The sequence below is a fragment of the Myxine glutinosa genome, chromosome 9 (assembly GCF_964187855.1).
Source record: "Myxine glutinosa chromosome 9, kmMyxGlut1.1, whole genome shotgun sequence".
NCBI classification, from domain to species: Eukaryota; Metazoa; Chordata; class Myxini; order Myxiniformes; family Myxinidae; genus Myxine; species Myxine glutinosa.
The window spans coordinates 45,395,874-45,415,255 of NC_136269.1; the positions used below are offsets into that span (position 1 = coordinate 45,395,874).

A 19,382-nucleotide genomic window follows, 5' to 3' on the forward strand; every position below is an offset into this window, starting at 1 on the left:
GCACACACGCCTGACTATCCATCCGGCAATGTATGTGATGCTGTTGTCCAGTAGACATTTGTTCTGTGGTGGTATCCAGTTTGCATAGTCATGCTCAGCCATCACACACACAACACTGTCAAAGTTGTCACAGTCATCCGACTGGCTTGTAGTAGCCATGCAGAGTGTGCCATCTTGAGCACGAACATTTCCAGTTTTGGTTGGCTCAATTCCGCAATGAACAGACAGCTTCCGGTATATAGACTTGAACTGCTGGACATTGGGATTGTTGTTCCAGCCCCCTGAAACAGAATGTTTGCCTTCATGAGAGAAACATGTCCTTTTAATTCAAAAGTACAGTACTTAAATAATTTCATACAACAACAGATATGATTAAGTAAAAAGCAATGAGTGTATCTATTGTTGGCGTGAAACTCTGGAACAAGCTCGATGTAAAATTACGACAACTCACCACTGACAAAATATTGTACAAGTTTGTGTTTACTGTCCTGAAATAAATTATATACATAGAGTACAGTACTTAAATTAAATCCTATATTAGCTATTAAACTTATGAAAGAGAAATGCATGTAACTTGCCTGCTCTGCGCACTGAGTTGAAGAATAGTTCCAGATGATCTTGTGACAGTTTGTATGTCAGTACATATGCTTGTTCCTGTAGCAGCAGTGGCACAAGACGCTTCAAGCTCTCAATGCAAACTATGAAACCTGTAATGGCAGTGTGTCTGCAAAACAACAAGTAACAATAAGTATCCTAACTAACCGGAATGAACTTATATCTGATGCATAGGAGAGGGAGGTGGGGGAGAAACTGGCAGAGGTCAAGGAGGGGGTGGGGCAGGAACCAGAGGAGGAACAAGTTATCAGGATTACACAAACCTTCTAGTTTTGTGGATGAATTCTCCTTCTATTGTCTTCAGCGACTGCAAATACGTCGCCGCAGAATCCATGTACGTCATGGTGTGTCCAATACTGGAGGGGCTGAGAGCCGACTTGAACCCATGCATATAGGCATTTCTCACATTCATGATGTCGAACAGTTTATCGATCACCTGAAAATAGTCAGTCAAGAATGTGACCAGAGTAAAGAGTATGTTTATGTTGGGCCTACAATAAGCCTCAAGTTACCTCTGCATTATGGCGTAATATTACAATTGGTATTTCAATCATACTGAAAAATAGCAAACAAAGCTGCACTTGTAGAACTTTTTTGGGTCTGATTTGAAACCAAATTGGACATAAATTCACAACTATAAGCATACCTGAATGAATTCAACGGTGGCAGATACACCCTGGAAATTGGCATGGCCTTCTAGCTCCATTGAACGTAGTGCTGTTGCAACGGAGTTGCTCAACAACTGTGCAGCAAGACTAACTTTCTTCTTCTGTTTCATGAAGTTCGTGTGCCTGAACGACAATCGATTTCCCAATCGCAATCCAGTATCATCCTGGAGTTTTTGTAGATCCAAAATGAAGCGCCAATCAATACGTCCTTTGTCAGACATTATGACACCGTATGCTTGGAACATATTTCGCATTAACTTCAGCATATGGCATGGATCCATTATGACAAAAATCTCCTGGTTAGTATCAGGGTGCTTAAACGATGGCTTGCAGTCGAGTGCACTCAAGCTACAGCCAAGATCTCTGCACATCCCGAGGTTGGAAGCATGTCCATCCAACGTCAGTGTCCTCACATGGATGCCAATCCCATGCAAGGACGCGATACACTGTAAAAGCAGTTGCTTCTGAGTGGCAGCTCTTAAAGTGTTTGTCAAGAAATAGGCCACAGGAGCTTTCCAATGGCCTCGTAGGCCAACAACCATGAAGACGAGGGCTTCTTTTGCCTCATTGGTGCTCTCCGAGTCATCTCCAAGATCAACAAATCCAAGCATCTTCTTTTCCTTTGGATCATAAACAATCTGTTTCCTAATGGCCATGGCGTCTATCATGAGAGTGAAGGAACTGCGCTCCAACGCGAGTCGAAAGAATTGACGCGACCAAAGACGGAATTCGTCCGAGTTGCTTTATTGAAACAAAACAGCTCAGGTATTCTGACAAGCCCGTTTATCGGGCAGCAATATATATACACATTTATGTCGGGAAGTTTGCCCGGCAAAAGCTATACCGGGCATGCCCGGGTGTCAAGGGCGAGCCTTGGAAAGGCGAGTCTGGACCTGCCCGGGCGTGTTTGGCTGCGGCGAGGCAAGTCGAGGCTGGGCGTGCCCGGGCGCTCTGGGCGAGCCCTGGAAAGGCGATAGCGGGCATGCCCGGACGCTCTGGGCGAGCCCTGGAAAGGCGATAGCGGGCATGCCCGGACGCTCTGGGCGAGCCCTGAAAAGGCGATAGCGGGCATGCCCGGACGCTCTGGGCGAGCCCTGGAAAGGCGAGAGCGGGCATGCCCGGGAAAGACGAGACCGGGCGTGCCCGGGAGGTTCGGGCGTGCCCGGGAACAGTGAGTCCGGGCATGCCCGGGAGAGGCGCGTCTGGCCGTGTTCTGGCCGGTGCAAGGCGATTGTGTGCATCCAGCGGTAACCGCTACACACGCCCCTCCAGAATCGACCTGCACCGGCAGGGTCAATTTAAGGGGGGTCCGGATGACCCGGCCGAAGCGACCCCTGGAGGGTCGTGGGGAGGGGTCCGACGTGGTGGTGGGTGGTCGAGCGGGGGGAACTGTGGATGGGGGGCGGCCTCGCCGCGGAGGAAGGGCCAACCGTGGTGGTCGGTCGACGTCCATGTGCGCCGGTTTGAGGCGGTCCACAGAAATCCGGTCCGGCCGGCCGCCGAAGTCGACGATGAAAGACTTGTCGCCCCGTCGCAGGACCCGGAAGGGCCCGTCGTATGGCGGCCGGAGTGGCCCCCGGTGCGCGTCATGACGCACAAAGACGTACTCCGCTGTGCGAAGCGCCGGGGGTACGTAGGACTGGGGGCCACCGTGGCGGGACGTCGGCACGGGGGCAAATCGTCGGGCGGCCTCCTGGAGGTCCGAGCGCTGGCGAGCGGCGGACCAGGGACTGGTAGCGTCGGGCACGAATTCGCCCGGGATGCGGAGTGGCTGGCCGTAGACGATCTCGGCGGCGGACGCCTGGAGGTCTTCCTTGGGGGCCGTGCGAACGCCCAAAAGGACCCACGGCAGCCGGTCGGCCCAACCGTCGTCCTGAAGGCCGGCCATGAGTGCGGCCTTCATGGAGCGGTGAAACCGCTCACACAACCCGTTGGCTTGGGGGTGGTAGGCCGTGGTGCGGTGCAGCGTGACCCCCAACGAACGGGCGACCGCGCCCCAAAGCTCAGACGTGAACTGTGGGCCGCGGTCGGACGAGATGTCCACTGGTGCGCCGAAGCGCGCGACCCAGGTGGCGATGAACGCCTGCGCCACTTCGGCGGTGGTGGTGGAGGCAAGGGGCACAGCCTCCGGCCACCTGGTGGTCCTGTCCACCATGGTGAGCAGGTGGGTGAACCCCCGCGAGGGGGGCAGGGGACCCACCAGGTCCACGTGGACGTGGTCGAAACGCCGTTCAGGCACGGCGAAAGGTGCCAGCAGGGCCTGGGTGTGGCGGTGGACCTTGACCCGCTGGCAGGCCGTGCAGGTGTTGGCCCAGTCGCGGATGTTTCGTCGAAGGCCGTGCCAGACGAAACGCGCCGACACCAGCTTCTGAGAAGCTTTCCGGCCCAGGTGAGAAAGGCCGTGGATGGAGGCGAAGATGCGGCGCTGCCAGGAAACGGGCACGATGGGGCAAGGCTGGCCCTGGGAGACGTCGCAGAGCAGGACGGTGCCCGCGAAGGGAATGTCGGCCAGGCGGAGGCCCGTGTCCGCCGCATGGAGTGCCTGCACCGAGGCGTCGGTGGTCTGGTCGGCCGCCATGAGCGCGAAGTCTACGCCGAGGTGGACCGCGTTCGAGCTGGCCCGAGAAAGACAGTCGGCCATGGCGTTGTCTTTGCCGGCGACATGCCGGATGTCCGTGGTGAACTCCGACACGGCGGAGAGGTGGCGCTGCTGGCGGGCCGACCACGGCTCCGTGACCTTAGCCATTGCATAGACCAACGGCTTGTGGTCGACGAAAGCCGTGAACGGGCGGCCCTCCAGGAGGTGTCGGAAATGGCGAACGGCCAGGAATAGCCCGAGCAGCTCGCTGTCGAACGTGCTGTAGTTTAACTTGTTCGGCCGGGGTTGCCGGCTGAAAAAAGCGAGTGGCTGCCAAACCCCGTCCACCCATTGCTCATGGACGGCGCCCACCGCGTAGTTGGAGGCGTCCGTAGTGAGGGCGATGGGCGCGTTGAGCACCGGGTGAGCCAGCAGCGTTGCGTCGGCGAGGGCCCGTTTGGCGCTGGAGAAGGCCGCGTCCATGGCCGCGGACCAAACAATGTCATGCTTGGCCGGCTTGCCCCGGAGGGCCTCGTAAAGGGGCCGCATGAGCTGAGCAGCGCGGGGCACGAATCGGTGATAAAAATTCACCATGCCGAGGAACTCTTGGAGGGCCTTGATGGAATGGGGACGCGGGAACGTGGTGATGGCCTCGACCTTGGTCGGCAGCGGCACGGCCCCGGTCTTGGTGATGCGGTGGCCCAAAAAGTCAACGGTCGTCACGCCGAAGTGGCATTTGACCGGGTTGACAATTAAGCCGTGCTCGCTGAGGCGACCGAACAGTGTTCGGAGGTGGAGGAGGTGCTCGGCGCGGGACGTGCTGGCGACGAGGATATCGTCCAGATAGACGAAAAGAAACGGCAGGTCGCGCAGCACGCCGTCCATCAAGCGCTGGAACGCCTGGGCCGCGTTCTTGAGGCCAAACGGCATCCGCAAAAATTCGAACAGGCCGAACGGCGTGATGACGGCCATCTTCGGGACGTCGGCCGCCCGGACAGGTACCTGGTGGTAGCCCCGTATCAGGTCAATTTTCGAAAAGATGACCCATCCCACCAAACGGGCGGAAAAGTCCTGAATATGCGGGATCGGGTACCTGTCGGGGGTGGTAGCGTCATTGAGACGGCGGTAGTCGCCACACGGGCGCCATCCACCCCCCGGCTTTGGCACGATGGGCAGTGGCGAGGCCCACGCGCTATCGGAGCGCCGCACGATGCCGAGGTGCTCCAACGCGTCGAACTCGGCCTTCGCCACGGCGAGCTTGGCTGGGTCGAGGCGGCGGGCCCTGGCGTAGACCGGTGGGCCCATAGTGGGTATGTGGTGCTCGATCCCGTGCCGCACCGCGACGGCCGAAAACGTCGGCCGTGTGAGGGCCGGGAATTCCACGAGCAGGCGAGCGAACTCATTCGCTGCCGGGAGGGCGCACGCCAGTTCGGTCGGCGCGGAGCTGCTCATCGTGCACGCCAGGGAGCTGAAGGTCTCGGCGATGACAAGGCGACGACGTTTGACGTCGACCAGCAGCCCGTGCGCGCAGAGGAAGTCGGCGCCCAGCAAAGCCATGGGGACGCAGGCGGTCACAAAAGTCCATTGAAAACGCTGGCTGCCGAAGCAGAGGGTGACGACGCGTGGGCCGAAAGTGCGTATGGCCGAGCCATTAGCAGCGACCAAAGAGGGGCCGCAAACGGCGTCCCGCCTGTCCTGCTCGGAGGCGGGTATGACGCTCAGTTGGGCGCCGGTGTCACACAGGAAACGCCGCCCAGACGCTTTGTCCCGAATAAACAGCAAGTTGCCCGAGTGGCCGGCGCTCATGGCTGGGAATGAACGCCGGCCCGGCCGTTTCCCGACCTGCCGAAAGTGCACGGGGGCCGGCACGTCCGAGCCTTGTGTCCGAACCTGGCGTGGTAATAACACCACGCCCGGTCAGGTGGAGGCCCCGGCCGTCGTGTCGGAAGCGGGCGGTGCGGCGTGGCGGCCGCCAGTTGCACCGGCAGTTCGGCCTCCAACTGCGCAGGGCGCTCGGGCGTCGTGGGCGTCGCCTCGGACGGCGGCGGGCTCCAGGTAACCGCGCCGATGTGCTGGTCCACCGAGGAGATCTTATCGGCTTCCCTGGCGAGGGCGCGGGAATCCTTGATCAACGTGCCAGCCAGGGCGAGGCGTACCGGGTGAGGCAGCTGGCGAAGGAACAGCTCGCGGAACAGAAAATCCGGAGAGTGCTCACCGAGCAACGAGAGCATATAGTCCATGCGCTCTGACGGGCGCGTGTCGCCGAGCTCGGGCAGAGCGAGCAGGCGCCGTGCGCGTGATGCCGGTGAGAGGGCGAAAGCATCGAGGAGGAGTGTCTTCAGCGCGTCGTATTTGTCAGCAGCCGGCGGGTGCTCGAGGAGGCTCAAGGCGCGGCCCACGGTGGCGGAACCTAGCGCCGCCACAACATGGTGGAAGCGGGTGTCGTCCGCGGTGATGCCTCGCAGGGCGAACTGAGAGTCCGCCTGAGCGAACCAAACAGCTGCGTGAGCCTCCCAGAAGGTAGGCAGTTTAAGCGTCACTGCCGTATCCATGTCGGTAGGTCACCAATGAAGGAACTGCGCTCCAACGCGAGTCGAAAGAATTGACGCGACCAAAGACGGAATTCGTCCGAGTTGCTTTATTGAAACAAAACAGCTCAGGTATTCTGACAAGCCCGTTTATCGGGCAGCAATATATATACACATTTATGTCGGGAAGTTTGCCCGGCAAAAGCTATACCGGGCATGCCCGGGTGTCAAGGGCGAGCCTTGGAAAGGCGAGTCTGGACCTGCCCGGGCGTGTTTGGCTGCGGCCTGGCAAGTCGAGGCTGGGCGTGCCCGGGCGCTCTGGGCGAGCCCTGGAAAGGCGATAGTGGGCATGCCCGGACGCTCTGGGCGAGCCCTGGAAAGGCGAGAGCGGGCGTGCCCGGGAGGTTCGGGCGTGCCCGGGAACAGTGAGTCCGGGCATGCCCGGGAGAGGCGCGTCTGGCCGTGTTCTGGCCGGTGCAAGGCGATTGTGTGCATCCAGCGGTAACCGCTACAAGAGCAACATTCTTGTATGTCTCGGGATCATTTGCACATTTTTCCTTGAGGCACATAATCATCGAAGAATTGATTCCTGCGGTGCAATCCACATTAGAGAGCCACCTAGAAAAAATTATGGAACTTAAATAATCAATTTGACTATTGTGATCATTATTAACAACTACTTAATGAGTTCAAAATGTCGTTGACACATGTCAAACAAATTAAATATAATACATCCATGTTTGTGACAACTTACATTCTCAGTGTCCTGGTTGAAGGCATATTAAGTTTGCTGCGAAGGTACTCGTATGCCTTAGGTCCGTACAGATGTAAGGTCAGAGAAAACCTTCTCTGTTCTGCTGTGTATGCCTCACTTCCCTTTGGTTTTTTAAATAGATCCATGGGAAAGTCTGAAACGAAATATATAACATAAAACATTGCTCATGTATGAAAATCTTTTAGAAAGTAATGTTTAGACCAAAAGTATGGTTATTGAACACAAAGTGATGTAGTTGTACCGATAATCAAATTATCAGAAGGATATTTGTTGTTTGACAGAATGAACTTCATTCAGATGCCAGTGGCATATATATCTACGTAATGTAACCAATACGATGAATAAGTCCTACCACGGTACGCCTGGAGCTTTTCTTCTAGTTCTGCTGTCATGAGGTTGTGTTCCTTCAACTCATCCTCTATGGATGATAACGTGCTCTTACATCTTTTCTCTCTGGCCTTTGTGTTTTTCAGCTGCAGCTCTAAGTCAGCCACTCGATCCTCTGTCCTCCTCAACTTGACTTTTCCCACAGCTTCGTCGGGCGCTGCATAGCTATGGAACTACAACATCACAGCACAAATAATATGCATGAGCAGAATATCACCAGACAAATATGCCCCAAAAAAAAGATGATTTTTCACTAGGACTATGTAAATTACCTGTAGTACGTGACTAATTTTTATATAAAAATCAATCAATGCTAGCATTTTAAGCTACTAATTCCAATATACATACATCAGGTAGACTTGAATGTACATGTCCACTGTCAAGGCTTTTAGTATTGGATTCATGCATGTGAGCCTGATGGTCGTCCTGGCGCTCCTCCAATGCCCTCTTTGAAGTTTGCGTTTGACGTTTCTTCTCATGCTGAAAAGCAAACATCAGCCACATATTGTCAATGTAAAGTATACCACAGAATAAAACATGCAGTTACTTTATCTGTCTTAAAGTTAGAGTCAAAAAAGAGTCCGCCGCCGCGTACTATTACATATAGTTCCCACACATTTTACACACTGTCCAAATATTAAAGTATGAAGGTTTTAGTTCGTTTAGAAAAGATCACAAACAACACAAACATACTTTTTGCAAGTGCTCTGGTAAGTCAAACTTTGATGGGACTGCATCATGACGTAGTCTTTTGGTTTGGCCTGTAAGATCGAAGTCCACAGGTAAAAAGTGTTGGCTGCACACGACATCCCAGGGCTTTGGCTTCCACCCCTCTACCCGTTTCATCTGAATACACCATTTCCTTCTTCTTTCTTCATGCCCTTCACTGGTGGGGAAGCTGAAAATAAGATAGCTTGTAGCGGCTGCCGCTGGGTGTTCACAATCGCCTTGCACCTATCAAGGACGCGGAGCGATCACCATGCCGGGCTCGTCCGGGACGCCCGGGCAGGCCCGCGCTCAACTTGCCAGGCCTCGGTCGGGACGCCCGGGCATGCCCGGGCATGCCCGGGCAGGCTCGCCCTCAACTTGCCAGGCCGCAGCCAGGATGCTGGGCCACGCCCCCTGGCGCCGGGCCTGGGCAAACCCCCTGGGTTAATAGATATATATTGCTGACCGATAAACGGGTTTTCAGAGTGCCTGAGTGTTTGATTTCAATAAAGCAACTCAGATGAATTCCAGCTTTTTGTCGCGTCCATTCTTCCGATCGACGTGGGAGCCCCAGCTCCTTCATTGGTGACCTATCGACATGGACACGGCAGTCGCCCTTAAACTGCCTACCTTCTGGGAGGCTCACGCGGCGGTTTGGTTCGCACAGGCGGAGTCCCTGTTCGCCCTGCGAGGCATCACGGCCGACGACACCCGCTTCCACCATGTGGTAGCTGCGCTCGGGTCGGCTACCGCGGCCCGCGCCCTGAGCCTCCTCGAAAGCCCGCCAGCCGCTGACAAATACGGCGCGATTAAGAAGCTTCTCCTCGATGCTTTCGCCCTCCCATCGGCGGAACGCGCACGGCGCCTGCTCGAACTGCCTGAGCTCGGCGACACGCGCCCTTCCGAGCGAATGGACTACATGCTTTCACTGCTCGGCGAGCACTCTCCGGCATTCCTGTTCCGGGAGCTGTTCCTCCGTCAGCTGCCTAACCCGGTACGCATCGCCCTGGCAAGCACGACGATCACAGATCCCCGGGCCCTTGCCAGAGAAGCCGACAAGATCTCCGCTGCAGGACGGCGCATCGCAGCGGCGACATGGGACCCACCGCCGTCCGACGCAACAACCATGGCGCCCGAGCACCCGGCACGGTCGACGGCCGAACTGCCGACGCAATTGGCGGCCGCTCTACCGTGCCGACCACCTCCAGCACGACGACCGAGGCCTCCACCCGACCAAGCGTGGTGTTACTATCATGCCAGGTTCGGACAAAAGGCCCGGACATGCCGACCCCCGTGCACCTTCGGCAGGCCGCGAAACGGCCGGGCCGGCGTTCATTACCAGCCATGAGCGCCGGCCACACGGGCAACTTACTGTTCATCACGGATAAAGCGTCCGGACGGCGCTTCCTGTGCGACACCGGCGCCCAACTGAGCGTCATACCCGCCTCTGACCAGGACAGGCAATCCGCGGTTTGCGGCCCCTCCTTGGTTGCGGCCAACGGATCGACTATCCGCACCTTCGGCCCGCGCAACGTCACCCTCTGCTTCGGCGGCCAACGCTTTGCTTGGACGTTTGTAACCGCCAACGTGCCCATGGCTCTGCTAGGCGCCGACTTCCTCTGCGCACACGGACTGCTGGTGGACGTCCAACGGCGTCGTTTAATCAACGCTGAAACCTTCAGCTCCCTGGTATGCACATTGAGCAGCTCCGCGCCGACCGAGCTGGCATGCACCGTCCCGGCGGCGAACGAGTTTGCTCGCCTGCTCACGGAGTTCCCGGCCCTCACGCGGCCGACGTTTTCGGCCGTCGCAGTACGGCATGGGATCGAGCACCACATACCAACCACGGGCCCGCCGGTCTACGCCAGGGCCCGCCGCCTCGACCCAGCCAAGCTCGCCGTAGCGAAGGCCGAATTCGACGCGTTGGAGCACCTCGGCATCGTGCGGCGCTCCGATAGCGCGTGGGCCTCGCCACTGCACATCGTGCCAAAGCCGGGGGGTGGATGGCGCCCGTGTGGTGACTACCGCCGTCTCAATGACGCTACCACCCCCGACAGGTACCCGATCCCGCATATCCAAGACTTCTCCGCCCGTCTGGCGGGACGGGTCATTTTTTCGAAAATTGATCTCATACGGGGATATCACCAGGTACCTGTCAGGGCGGCCGACGTCCCTAAAACGGCAGTCATCATGCCGTTCGGCTTATTCGAATTCTTGCGGATGCCGTTTGGTCTCAAGAACGCGGCTCAGGCGTTCCAGCGCTTGATGGACGGCATGCTGCGTGACCTGCCGTTCCTTTTCGTTTACCTGGACGACATCCTCGTCGCCAGCACGTCCCGGGCCGAGCACCTCCTCCACCTCCGAACACTGTTCGGGCGCCTCAGCGAGCACGGCCTCATCGTCAACCCGGCCAAATGCCACTTCGGCACGACGGCCGTTGATTTTTTGGGCCACCACATCACCAAGAACGGGGCCGTGCCGCTGCCAACCAAGGTCGAGGCCATCACCACGTTCCCGCGTCCCCGCACCATAAAGGCCCTGCAGGAATTCCTGGGAATGGTGAATTTTTATCACCGCTTCGTGCCCCGCGCTGCTCAACTCATGCGGCCCCTCTACGAAGCCCTCCGGGGCAAGCCGGCCAAGCACGACATCGCCTGGTCCGCAGCAATGGATGCGGCCTTCCAACGCTCAAAGCGGGCCCTCGCCGACGCAACACTGCTCGCTCACCCGGTGCTCAACGCTCCCATCGCCCTCACCACGGATGCCTCCGACTACGCGGTGGGCGCCGTACATGAGCAATGGGTGAACGGGGTTTGGCAGCCACTCGCTTTTTTCAGTCGGCAGCTCCGGCCGAACGAGCTCAAATACAGCACGTTTGACCGGGAGCTCCTCGGTCTACACCTGGCCGTCCGCCATTTCCGCCACCTCCTGGAGGGCCGACCTTTCACGGCGTTCGTCGACCACAAGCCGTTGGTTTACGCCATGGCCAAGGTCACGGAGCCATGGTCGGCCCGCCAACAGTGCCACCTCTCCGCCGTGTCGGAGTTTACCACGGACATCCGGCACGTCGCCGGCAAAAACAACGCCGTGGCCGACTGTCTTTCCCGGGCCAGCGCGAACGCGGTCCACCTGGGCGTGGATTTTGCGCTTATGGCGGCGGACCAAACCACCGACACCACGGTGCAAGCCCTCCGGGCGGCGGACACGGGCCTCCGCCTGGCCGACATCCCCTGCGCGGACACTGTCCTGCTCTGCGACGTCTCCCAAGGCCAGCCTCGCCCCATCGTGCCCGTCACCTGGCAACGCCGCATCTTCGCCTCTCTCCACGGCCTTTCCCACCCGGGCCGGAAAGCTTCCCAGAAGCTGGTGTCGGCGCGTTTCGTCTGGCACGGCCTTCGTCGGGACGTCCGCGATTGGACCAGCACTTGCACGGCCTGCCAACGGGCCAAGGTCCACCGACACACCCAGGCCCCGCTGGCACCTTTCACCGTGCCCGAACGACGTTTCGACCACGTCAACGTGGATCTGGTGGGCCCCCTCCCCCCGTCACGGGGGTTCACACACCTGCTCACCATGGTGGACAGGACCACCAGGTGGCCGGAGGCCGTTCCCCTCGTCTCCACCACCACCGCCGACGTGGCGCAGGCTTTCATCGCCACCTGGGTCGCCCGCTTCGGCGCACCGGCGGACATCTCGTCAGACCGCGGACCACAGTTCACCTCCGAGCTGTGGGGCGCGGTCGCCCGCAACCTGGGGGTCAAGCTCCACCGTACTACGGCCTACCACCCCCAAGCAAACGGGTTGTGCGAGCGATTCCACCGCTCCATGAAGGCCGCGCTCATGGCCGGCCTTCAAGACGGCGGTTGGGCCGACCGGCTGCCGTGGGTCCTTTTGGGCCTTCGCACGGCCCCCAAGGAGGACCTCCAGGCATCCACCGCCGAGCTTGTCTATGGCCAGGTGCTACGCGTCCCGGGCGAATTCGTGCCCGACGCTACCAGTCCCTGGTCCGCAGCTCACCAGCGCTCGGACCTCCAGGAGGCCGCCCGACGGTTTGCCCCCGTGCCAACATCCCACCACGGTGACCCCCAGTCCTACGTCCCCCCAGCACTCCGCACAGCGGAGTATGTTTTTGTGCGTCACGACGCACATCGGTGGCCACTCCAGCCGCCGTACGACGGGCCCTTCCGGGTGCTGCGACGGGACGACAAGTCGTTCGTCATCGACATCGGCGGCAGGTCGGACCGGATTGCAGTGGACCGCCTCAAGCCGGCGCACGTGGACGTCGACCACCCACCACGGGTGGCCCTTCCGCCGCGGCGAGGCCGCCCCCCGTCCACGGTGCCCCCCACTCGACCGCCCACCACCTCACCGGACCCCCTCCCACGACCCGCCAGGGGTCGCTTCGGCCGGGTCATCAGGACCCCCCTCAAATTGACCCTGCCGGTGCAAGTCGATTCTGGGGGGACGTGTGTAGCGGCTGCCGCTGGGTGTTCACAATCGCCTTGCACCTATCAAGGACGCGGAGCGATCACCATGCCGGGCTCGTCCGGGACGCCCGGGCAGGCCCGCGCTCAACTTGCCAGGCCTCGGTCGGGACGCTGGGCCACGCCCCCTGGCGCCGGGCCTGGGCAAACCCCCTGGGTTAATAGATATATATTGCTGACCGATAAACGGGTTTTCAGAGTGCCTGAGTGTTTGATTTCAATAAAGCAACTCAGATGAATTCCAGCTTTTTGTCGCGTCCATTCTTCCGATCGACGTGGGAGCCCCAGCTCCTTCAAGCTAATTGTTTAAATTCAATCTGATTGAGCTGCATGGAAAGCAGACCTCAAACCTGCAGATTTGATTAGGTCTACTACCCTGTAAACACAAATAAGAGATATACATGTCATATATTTAGAAGAGATATTGTGGTATTCAACTTACAGATGAAATGTCAGACCATTCCCCTTCCTCTGTATATTTCGGCATCTTGCATGTGCACACTGCCTGGGCATCTTAACTGTAGCCTCGGCTACTCCCTCCTATATTTGAAGAAAGAACAAGCACAATGTAAAAGTTAATGCTTATATTTATAATGCTTATATAAATATAATAGGCCTACCTTTGACTGCTTGGCAATAATATTGAATACAGGATAAGTCAACCCCTTGGTGTTGAAGATCTCGGTCGAGAATTCTAACCTCATGAGAATTCCTGAACATGGCCAAGTTTCCTCATGAGTCATGCATAGTCCCAAATGTGCCCCAGAATCTCCTATCTTTATTCAATGATTTATGAGAGCTGCATTTTGGAGGTACATGACCTCATGGACAGAACATTTAAGAGAATTAACATTCGACTATGAACCAGTGTTAGTGTAGACAGGCAGACGATGCGTTAAATATCACCAAAGTTACAACATTATCAGAGTCTGGCAACTGAATGTGTTTTAATCCAATGTACGACACTAACCTGATACTTTGTTCGCCAGTTGTAGTCAATTTAATCAACAATAACTTGCAAATGACGATGACGCGAGTGCATTCCACAGATGGCAACTTGAAAGCTTTCCTGTGGCAAGATGGCGGCCGGAAATCTCGCCCTGTCGTGACCCACTGCCAATCTATATATATATATCTATGGCCTCAGCGAGCACGGCTTGATCGTCAACCCGGCCAAATGTCACTTTGGTGCGGCGACGATCGACATTTTGGGCCACCACATCACCCGGAACGGCGCCGTACCGCTACCGGCCAAAGTCGAGGCCATCGCCGCTTTCCCGCGCCCCCGCTCCATCAAGGCGCTGCAGGAGTTCCTCGGGATGGTGAACTTTTACCACCGCTTCGTGCCCCGAGCTGCGCAACTCATGCGGCCCTTGTACACCGCCCTCCGCGGCCAGCCGGCGAAGCGCGACGTCGTCTGGTCCACGGACATGGACGCTGCTTTCACCGGCGCGAAACGGGCCCTCGCCAACGCCACGCTGCTGGCCCACCTGGTACCCCATGCTCCCATCGCCCTCACCACGGATGCCTCCGACTACGCCGTGGGCGCGGTTCATGAGCAATGGGTAAACGGGGCCTGGCAGCCGCTCGCGTTCTTCAGCCGGCAACTCCTGCCCAACGAGTTGAAGTACAGCACTTTCGACCGCGAGCTCCTCGGGCTGTACCTGGCCGTCCGCCATTTTCGCCACCTCCTGGAGGGCCGCCCGTTCACGGCCTTTGTCGACCACAAGCCATTGATTTTCGCCATGGCCAAGGTCACGGAGCCGTGGTCGGCCCGCCAGCAGCGCCACCTCTCCGCCGTGTCGGAATACACCACGGACATCCGGCACGTCGCCGGAAAGGACAACGCCGTGGCCGACTGCCTTTCTCGAGCCGGCGCCAACGCCGCCCACCTCGGCGTCGATTTCGCCCTGATGGTGACAGACCAGGCCACCGACGGCATGGTGCAGGCGCTCCGGGTGGCGGACACGGGCCTCCGCTTGGCTGACGTCCCCTTCGCGGACACGGTCCTGCTTTGTGACGTCTCCCAAGGCCGACCTCGCCCCGTTGTGCCGGTCACCTGGCGGCGTCGCATTTTTGCTTCGCTCCACGGCCTCTCACACCCGGGCCGGAAGGCGTCCCAGAGGCTGGTGTCGGCATGTTTCGTCTGGCACGGGTTGCGACGGGACGTCCGCGACTGGGCCAACGCCTGCACACCCTGCCAGCGGGCCAAGGTCCACCGTCACACCCAGGCTCCGCTGGCTCCTTTCACCGTGCCCGAGCGACGTTTCGACCACGTCCACGTGGACCTGGTGGGTCTCCTGCCCCCATCGCAGGGGTTCACCCACCTGCTTACCATGGTGGACAGGACCACCAGGTGGCCGGAGGCCGTGCCCCTCGCCTCCACCACCACCGCCGACGTGGCCCAGGCGTTCATCGCCACCTGGGTCGCGCGTTTCGGCGCACCGGCGGACATCTCGTCGGACCGCGGCCCACAGTTCACGTCCGAACTGTGGGGCGCGGTCGCCCGCATGTTGGGCGTTACCCTGCACCGCACCACGGCCTACCACCCCCAGGCCAACGGGTTGTGCGAGTGGTTCCACCGCACCATGAAGGCCGCACTCATGGCCGGCCTCCAGGACGACGGCTGGGCCGACCGGCTCCCATGGGTCCTTTTGGGCCTCCGCACGGCTCCAAAGGAGGACCTCCAGGCGTCCACCGCCGAGCTGGTGTACGGCCAGGCCCTCCGCGTCCCGGGCGAGTTCGTGCCCGACGCCACCAGCCCCTGGTCCGCCGCGCGCCAGCGCATGGACTTCCAGGAGGCCGCCCAACGTTTCGCCCCGGTGCCCACGTCCCACCACGGCGACCCCCAATCTTACATCCCCCCAGCACTCCGCACGGCGGAGTACGTCTTTGTGTGCCACGACGCGCACCGGGGGCCGCTCCGGCCACCATACGACGGACCCTTCCGGGTCCTACGACGGGACAACAAGTCCTTCGTCGTCAGCATCGGCGGCCGGGCGGACCGGATTTCGGTGGACCGCCTCAAGCCGGCCCACATGGACGTCGGCCAGCCGCCACGGCTGGCTCTCCCACCGCGGCGCGGCCGCCCCCCATCCACTGCACCCCCCGTCCGGCCACCCGCCACCACACCGGACCCCCCCCCCCCCCCCCGCGACCAGCCAGGGGTCGTTTCGGTCGGGTCATCCGGACCCCCCTCAGGTTGACCTTCCTGGACCAAGTCGATTCTGGGGGGGCGTGTGTAGCGACCCATGGGTCCTCCAAAGCTCGAGACCAGCAACAGAATCTCCTGGCCCAAGCCGGTGACGTAACCGGCGGCCAAACCGCGGCGCCGAGGTTATAATCCTTTGCACCTGTCGGTCACATGACCACCAAAGCGTGCCTCGCCCGAGAGGCGGGGCTTTGGTTCTGATGTATGCTTTTTGGTTTGGATATATATGCGAACACGATAAACGGATTTTCAGAGTTCCCGAGATGATTATACAATAAACATCTTCTCGGACGAGTTTGTGTCTTGTCCGTCATTTCGTCCGTCTCAGCAGGAGCGCTGCTCCTTCAGTAGGATGATCGGTGGCCGTAGGGCCTATTTTCCTGGCTTTACACAACGCAGAACTAACATAGGAAATGGCCTATTCGCACACATAATAAGAAATAACTATACTACAAATGAGGCTACATGTTGCTTGTGTGACTATCTATGGGGGGCAAATCTTTAACATTTATTGAACTCACTGTACAAACCTCAAAACCGTAACACTAGTGTCTCCAACACCTTACCCACAACTGATGTAAAACTAACATGTCTTTAGTTCCCCATAAGGACCTTTAAATTGTGTTTGCAGTTTACTAACATTTACAAATACATTAATTACGCTACGCCAGGCATGCAGTTATTGTTAAAATGTCATTTATTATTCCACAACAAAACTTGAGCAGGGATAAACCAACCTGGTTGTCCAGAATTTCGATTATACACTCCTTGTCGTGTTGTCATATAAAACTAAAAATATAGGCCAGATAAAAAAAACACCTAATTACGGATTCATCCAAATTGCTTTGCTGAAAACTCCGCACCGTAGCCTAAATACGCTGCATGGGAATTGAGCAATTTTTCTGTCAATACAATAATAACGGGAGATAAAACGTCATCTTTGGCAGGATGTTCAGCCACCGCGTGGTTTCGACAGGGACAATTCGATGGCACCAGGCATGAGGGCACAAAGTAGCAATTAAGTCAGGAAAATACGAGAAATGGCAATAAACGAGAACGCTGGAGGTTATGGTCACGTCGCACGTCGTGAAACGCAGTGATGTCATGAAGCGCCGTGACAGGTTGAGATTTTCGAAGAAGAAGATTCCGTCGACACCCCCAAAAAATAATTAAAGTGGTTCGCTGTTTCGCTTTACGAGTGTGCCTGTTCACCGTTGTTTGACTTTTAGAATCATTAAATTATCAAAACGCAATCCTACATTTGACTAAACGTAAGTTTGCCAACACGATTGTTTGGGTTTGAGTTTTTATTCCTTCGTTTACGATCTCTTGGTTACGAAAGAGTGCGTTTTTGTACTGCGGCCTAGTTGAGTCTCAGACCTCGACTTACGCGCTAGTGTAGGCCGCAGTCCCTTCGCTTCGTCGTTCTAGATTGGACTTTATTTTCACGGATAGTTTGATCATTCATGTTTTGTTTGTTCTTCTAGATCTTGCCAACATGGCTGATGATTGGGATATAGAAGCAATGCTTGAAGCTCCATATAATCATGCGAAGGAGGTAAGTCTGCGGCCTGCTTTTTGACGCCGACCTAAGGCTAAACAAAACTTGTGTTGACGGATTTTCGAATCGGAAATAAATATTCCTTTAAACTCTTTAGTTAACGGGGTTTTTAAAATTATAAATATAATATTTGTTTGAGGTATTTTCTTCGCATGGATGTATGAATACGTATCGAGTAAACTATTGTGCGCCAATGCTCTTCCCTAAATTATTATTGTTGAGAGATCGATGTATAAGATACGATATCTCTCAAAAGGGTAGCCCATTGTGTGCCGGTGCCCTGCCTGTTTTTTGGGGGGTTTTTTTATTTTTATTTTTTCTCCTCGTATTGAAATCAAATGGTATGGGCAAAGTCATCCATACTTGCATAAGAAGATTATATTTTGTGGGGGGGAGGGGACGAGGGGCTTATTATATGGAAGGGGAAGAGTGGTATTAAAGGGAGGGAGTGGGGATGGGGTATTACATGGAAGGGGTGTGGGGTGTGGGGTGTTAAAGGGAGCAAGGGGGGGTATTATATGGAAGGGGTGTGGGGTGTTAAAGGGAGCAAGGGGGGGGTATTATATGGAAGATAGAATGGATTGTAGAGGTTAATACATGGGCTATACACATGATGTGCCAAATGGCCACCTATGATCCCCTTGTCTCCATTAGAGGGTTTGCGCTGGTTTGCCCTTGCGCTTCAGTGGATTTGTTTTCCTTCTAAAACCTTGCAGTGCCACGTCGTCGTGGCATTAATTCACCATCACCATTCTGTTGTATCTTAATTTGGCCTCCGTCTTGCAGACTGCTTAATAGATCAGCAGCAATACAACCATGTTGTCTGCAAGTGCAATAGGTGACGTTCAAAATGACGTTTGAATGCTAAATGAGGCCTTTGCACATGCGATGTGTGTTTACAGTGACTCGGGTCTGCCTGCTAGCATTGAATCTGTGATTCAATAGTTTTAAACATGATGTTCAGCATTTAGATGAAAGTGTGGAAATTTCAGGCTGGTTAACCATAATCGTTCTGTTCCTCAATACAAATTGGACTCGCAGAAATATAGGCATACGAGACATATCCGTGGATGAGAGGGGTCGAGTGCCTGCCTTTATCTGTTAATGGAAGTATCTTGCGGCGGCCGTGGTCACACACACACACACACACACACACACACACACACACACACACACACACACACACACACACACACACACACACACACACACACACACACACACACACACACACACTCCTTTGAACAATATATGCCAACATGAATGAATGATCGTTTTAAGGCCATTTTCCCCGCTAGAGCGGGGGTTAGCCTTGCGGGCCCCATGACGATCATGGTTCCCTGTTTGAGGCAATGTTTTTATGGCCGGATGCCCTTCCTGACGCCAACCCTTGGTCACGCTCTTACGATGCGCAGGGATACGGTGTACCTATTCTAAATCGGGGTACACACTGTGATCATTCATCCCAGCAAGCTGGTACTCAATTTGCCGACCTCGGAAGGATGACAGGCTGAGTCAACCCCCCTGGCGTTAATTCAGCGATCGACCGGGATTCGAACCCAGGATCCTTGGATCCCAAGCCGGCACCCTAACCGTTAAGCCAACACCAGGCTAAACAACATCTAGTATAATTTATTTTGTGGCCCTGGAACCAAACATAAATGTATATATTTCTTTATAACGGCACTCGCAGCACCCATATCTTCCACCCCTCCTCCCAAACATGATAATCGTAAAATCATCATTTTAAAGGTATCCTGTGCATCAACACAGGGTGTTGTTTATTTTAATTTTAATATTAAATTATGTGGTTGAGATACATACATACATATGGTTGAGATAGATACATACGGATACATACATATGG

At 56.4% G+C, this 19,382-nt stretch overlaps 2 protein-coding genes across 3 annotated transcripts in view; one reads left to right on the forward strand and one right to left on the reverse strand.

The window, feature by feature from the left end:
• Positions 1–711: 711 nt before the first annotated feature.
• On the reverse strand, positions 712–8,454 carry LOC144893553 (THAP domain-containing protein 6-like). The gene is made up of 5 exons (XM_078784041.1): positions 8,245–8,454; positions 7,900–8,031; positions 7,517–7,724; positions 7,144–7,297; positions 712–1,051 (listed from the first exon to the last, which is right to left on the reverse strand). The coding sequence occupies exons 1-5, from the start codon at positions 8,395–8,397 to the stop codon at positions 1,048–1,050; spliced, it is 651 nt and encodes a 216-aa protein (XP_078640167.1). The 5' UTR covers positions 8,398–8,454; the 3' UTR covers positions 712–1,047.
• Positions 8,455–17,078: 8,624 nt separating this feature from the next.
• Positions 17,079–19,382, forward strand: part of RBM39 (RNA binding motif protein 39) — a 140,327-nt gene continuing 138,023 nt past the window's right edge. The window contains exons 1-2 of one of the 2 annotated variants that reach the window (XM_068129200.2): positions 17,079–17,225; positions 17,442–17,512. In XM_068129200.2, coding sequence (XP_067985301.1) covers positions 17,453–17,512 — 60 coding nt within the window. In that variant the 5' untranslated portion in view covers positions 17,079–17,225; positions 17,442–17,452. The remainder of the gene's footprint in view (positions 17,226–17,441; positions 17,513–19,382) is intronic. The other variant, XM_078784319.1, reaches the window with a different exon arrangement.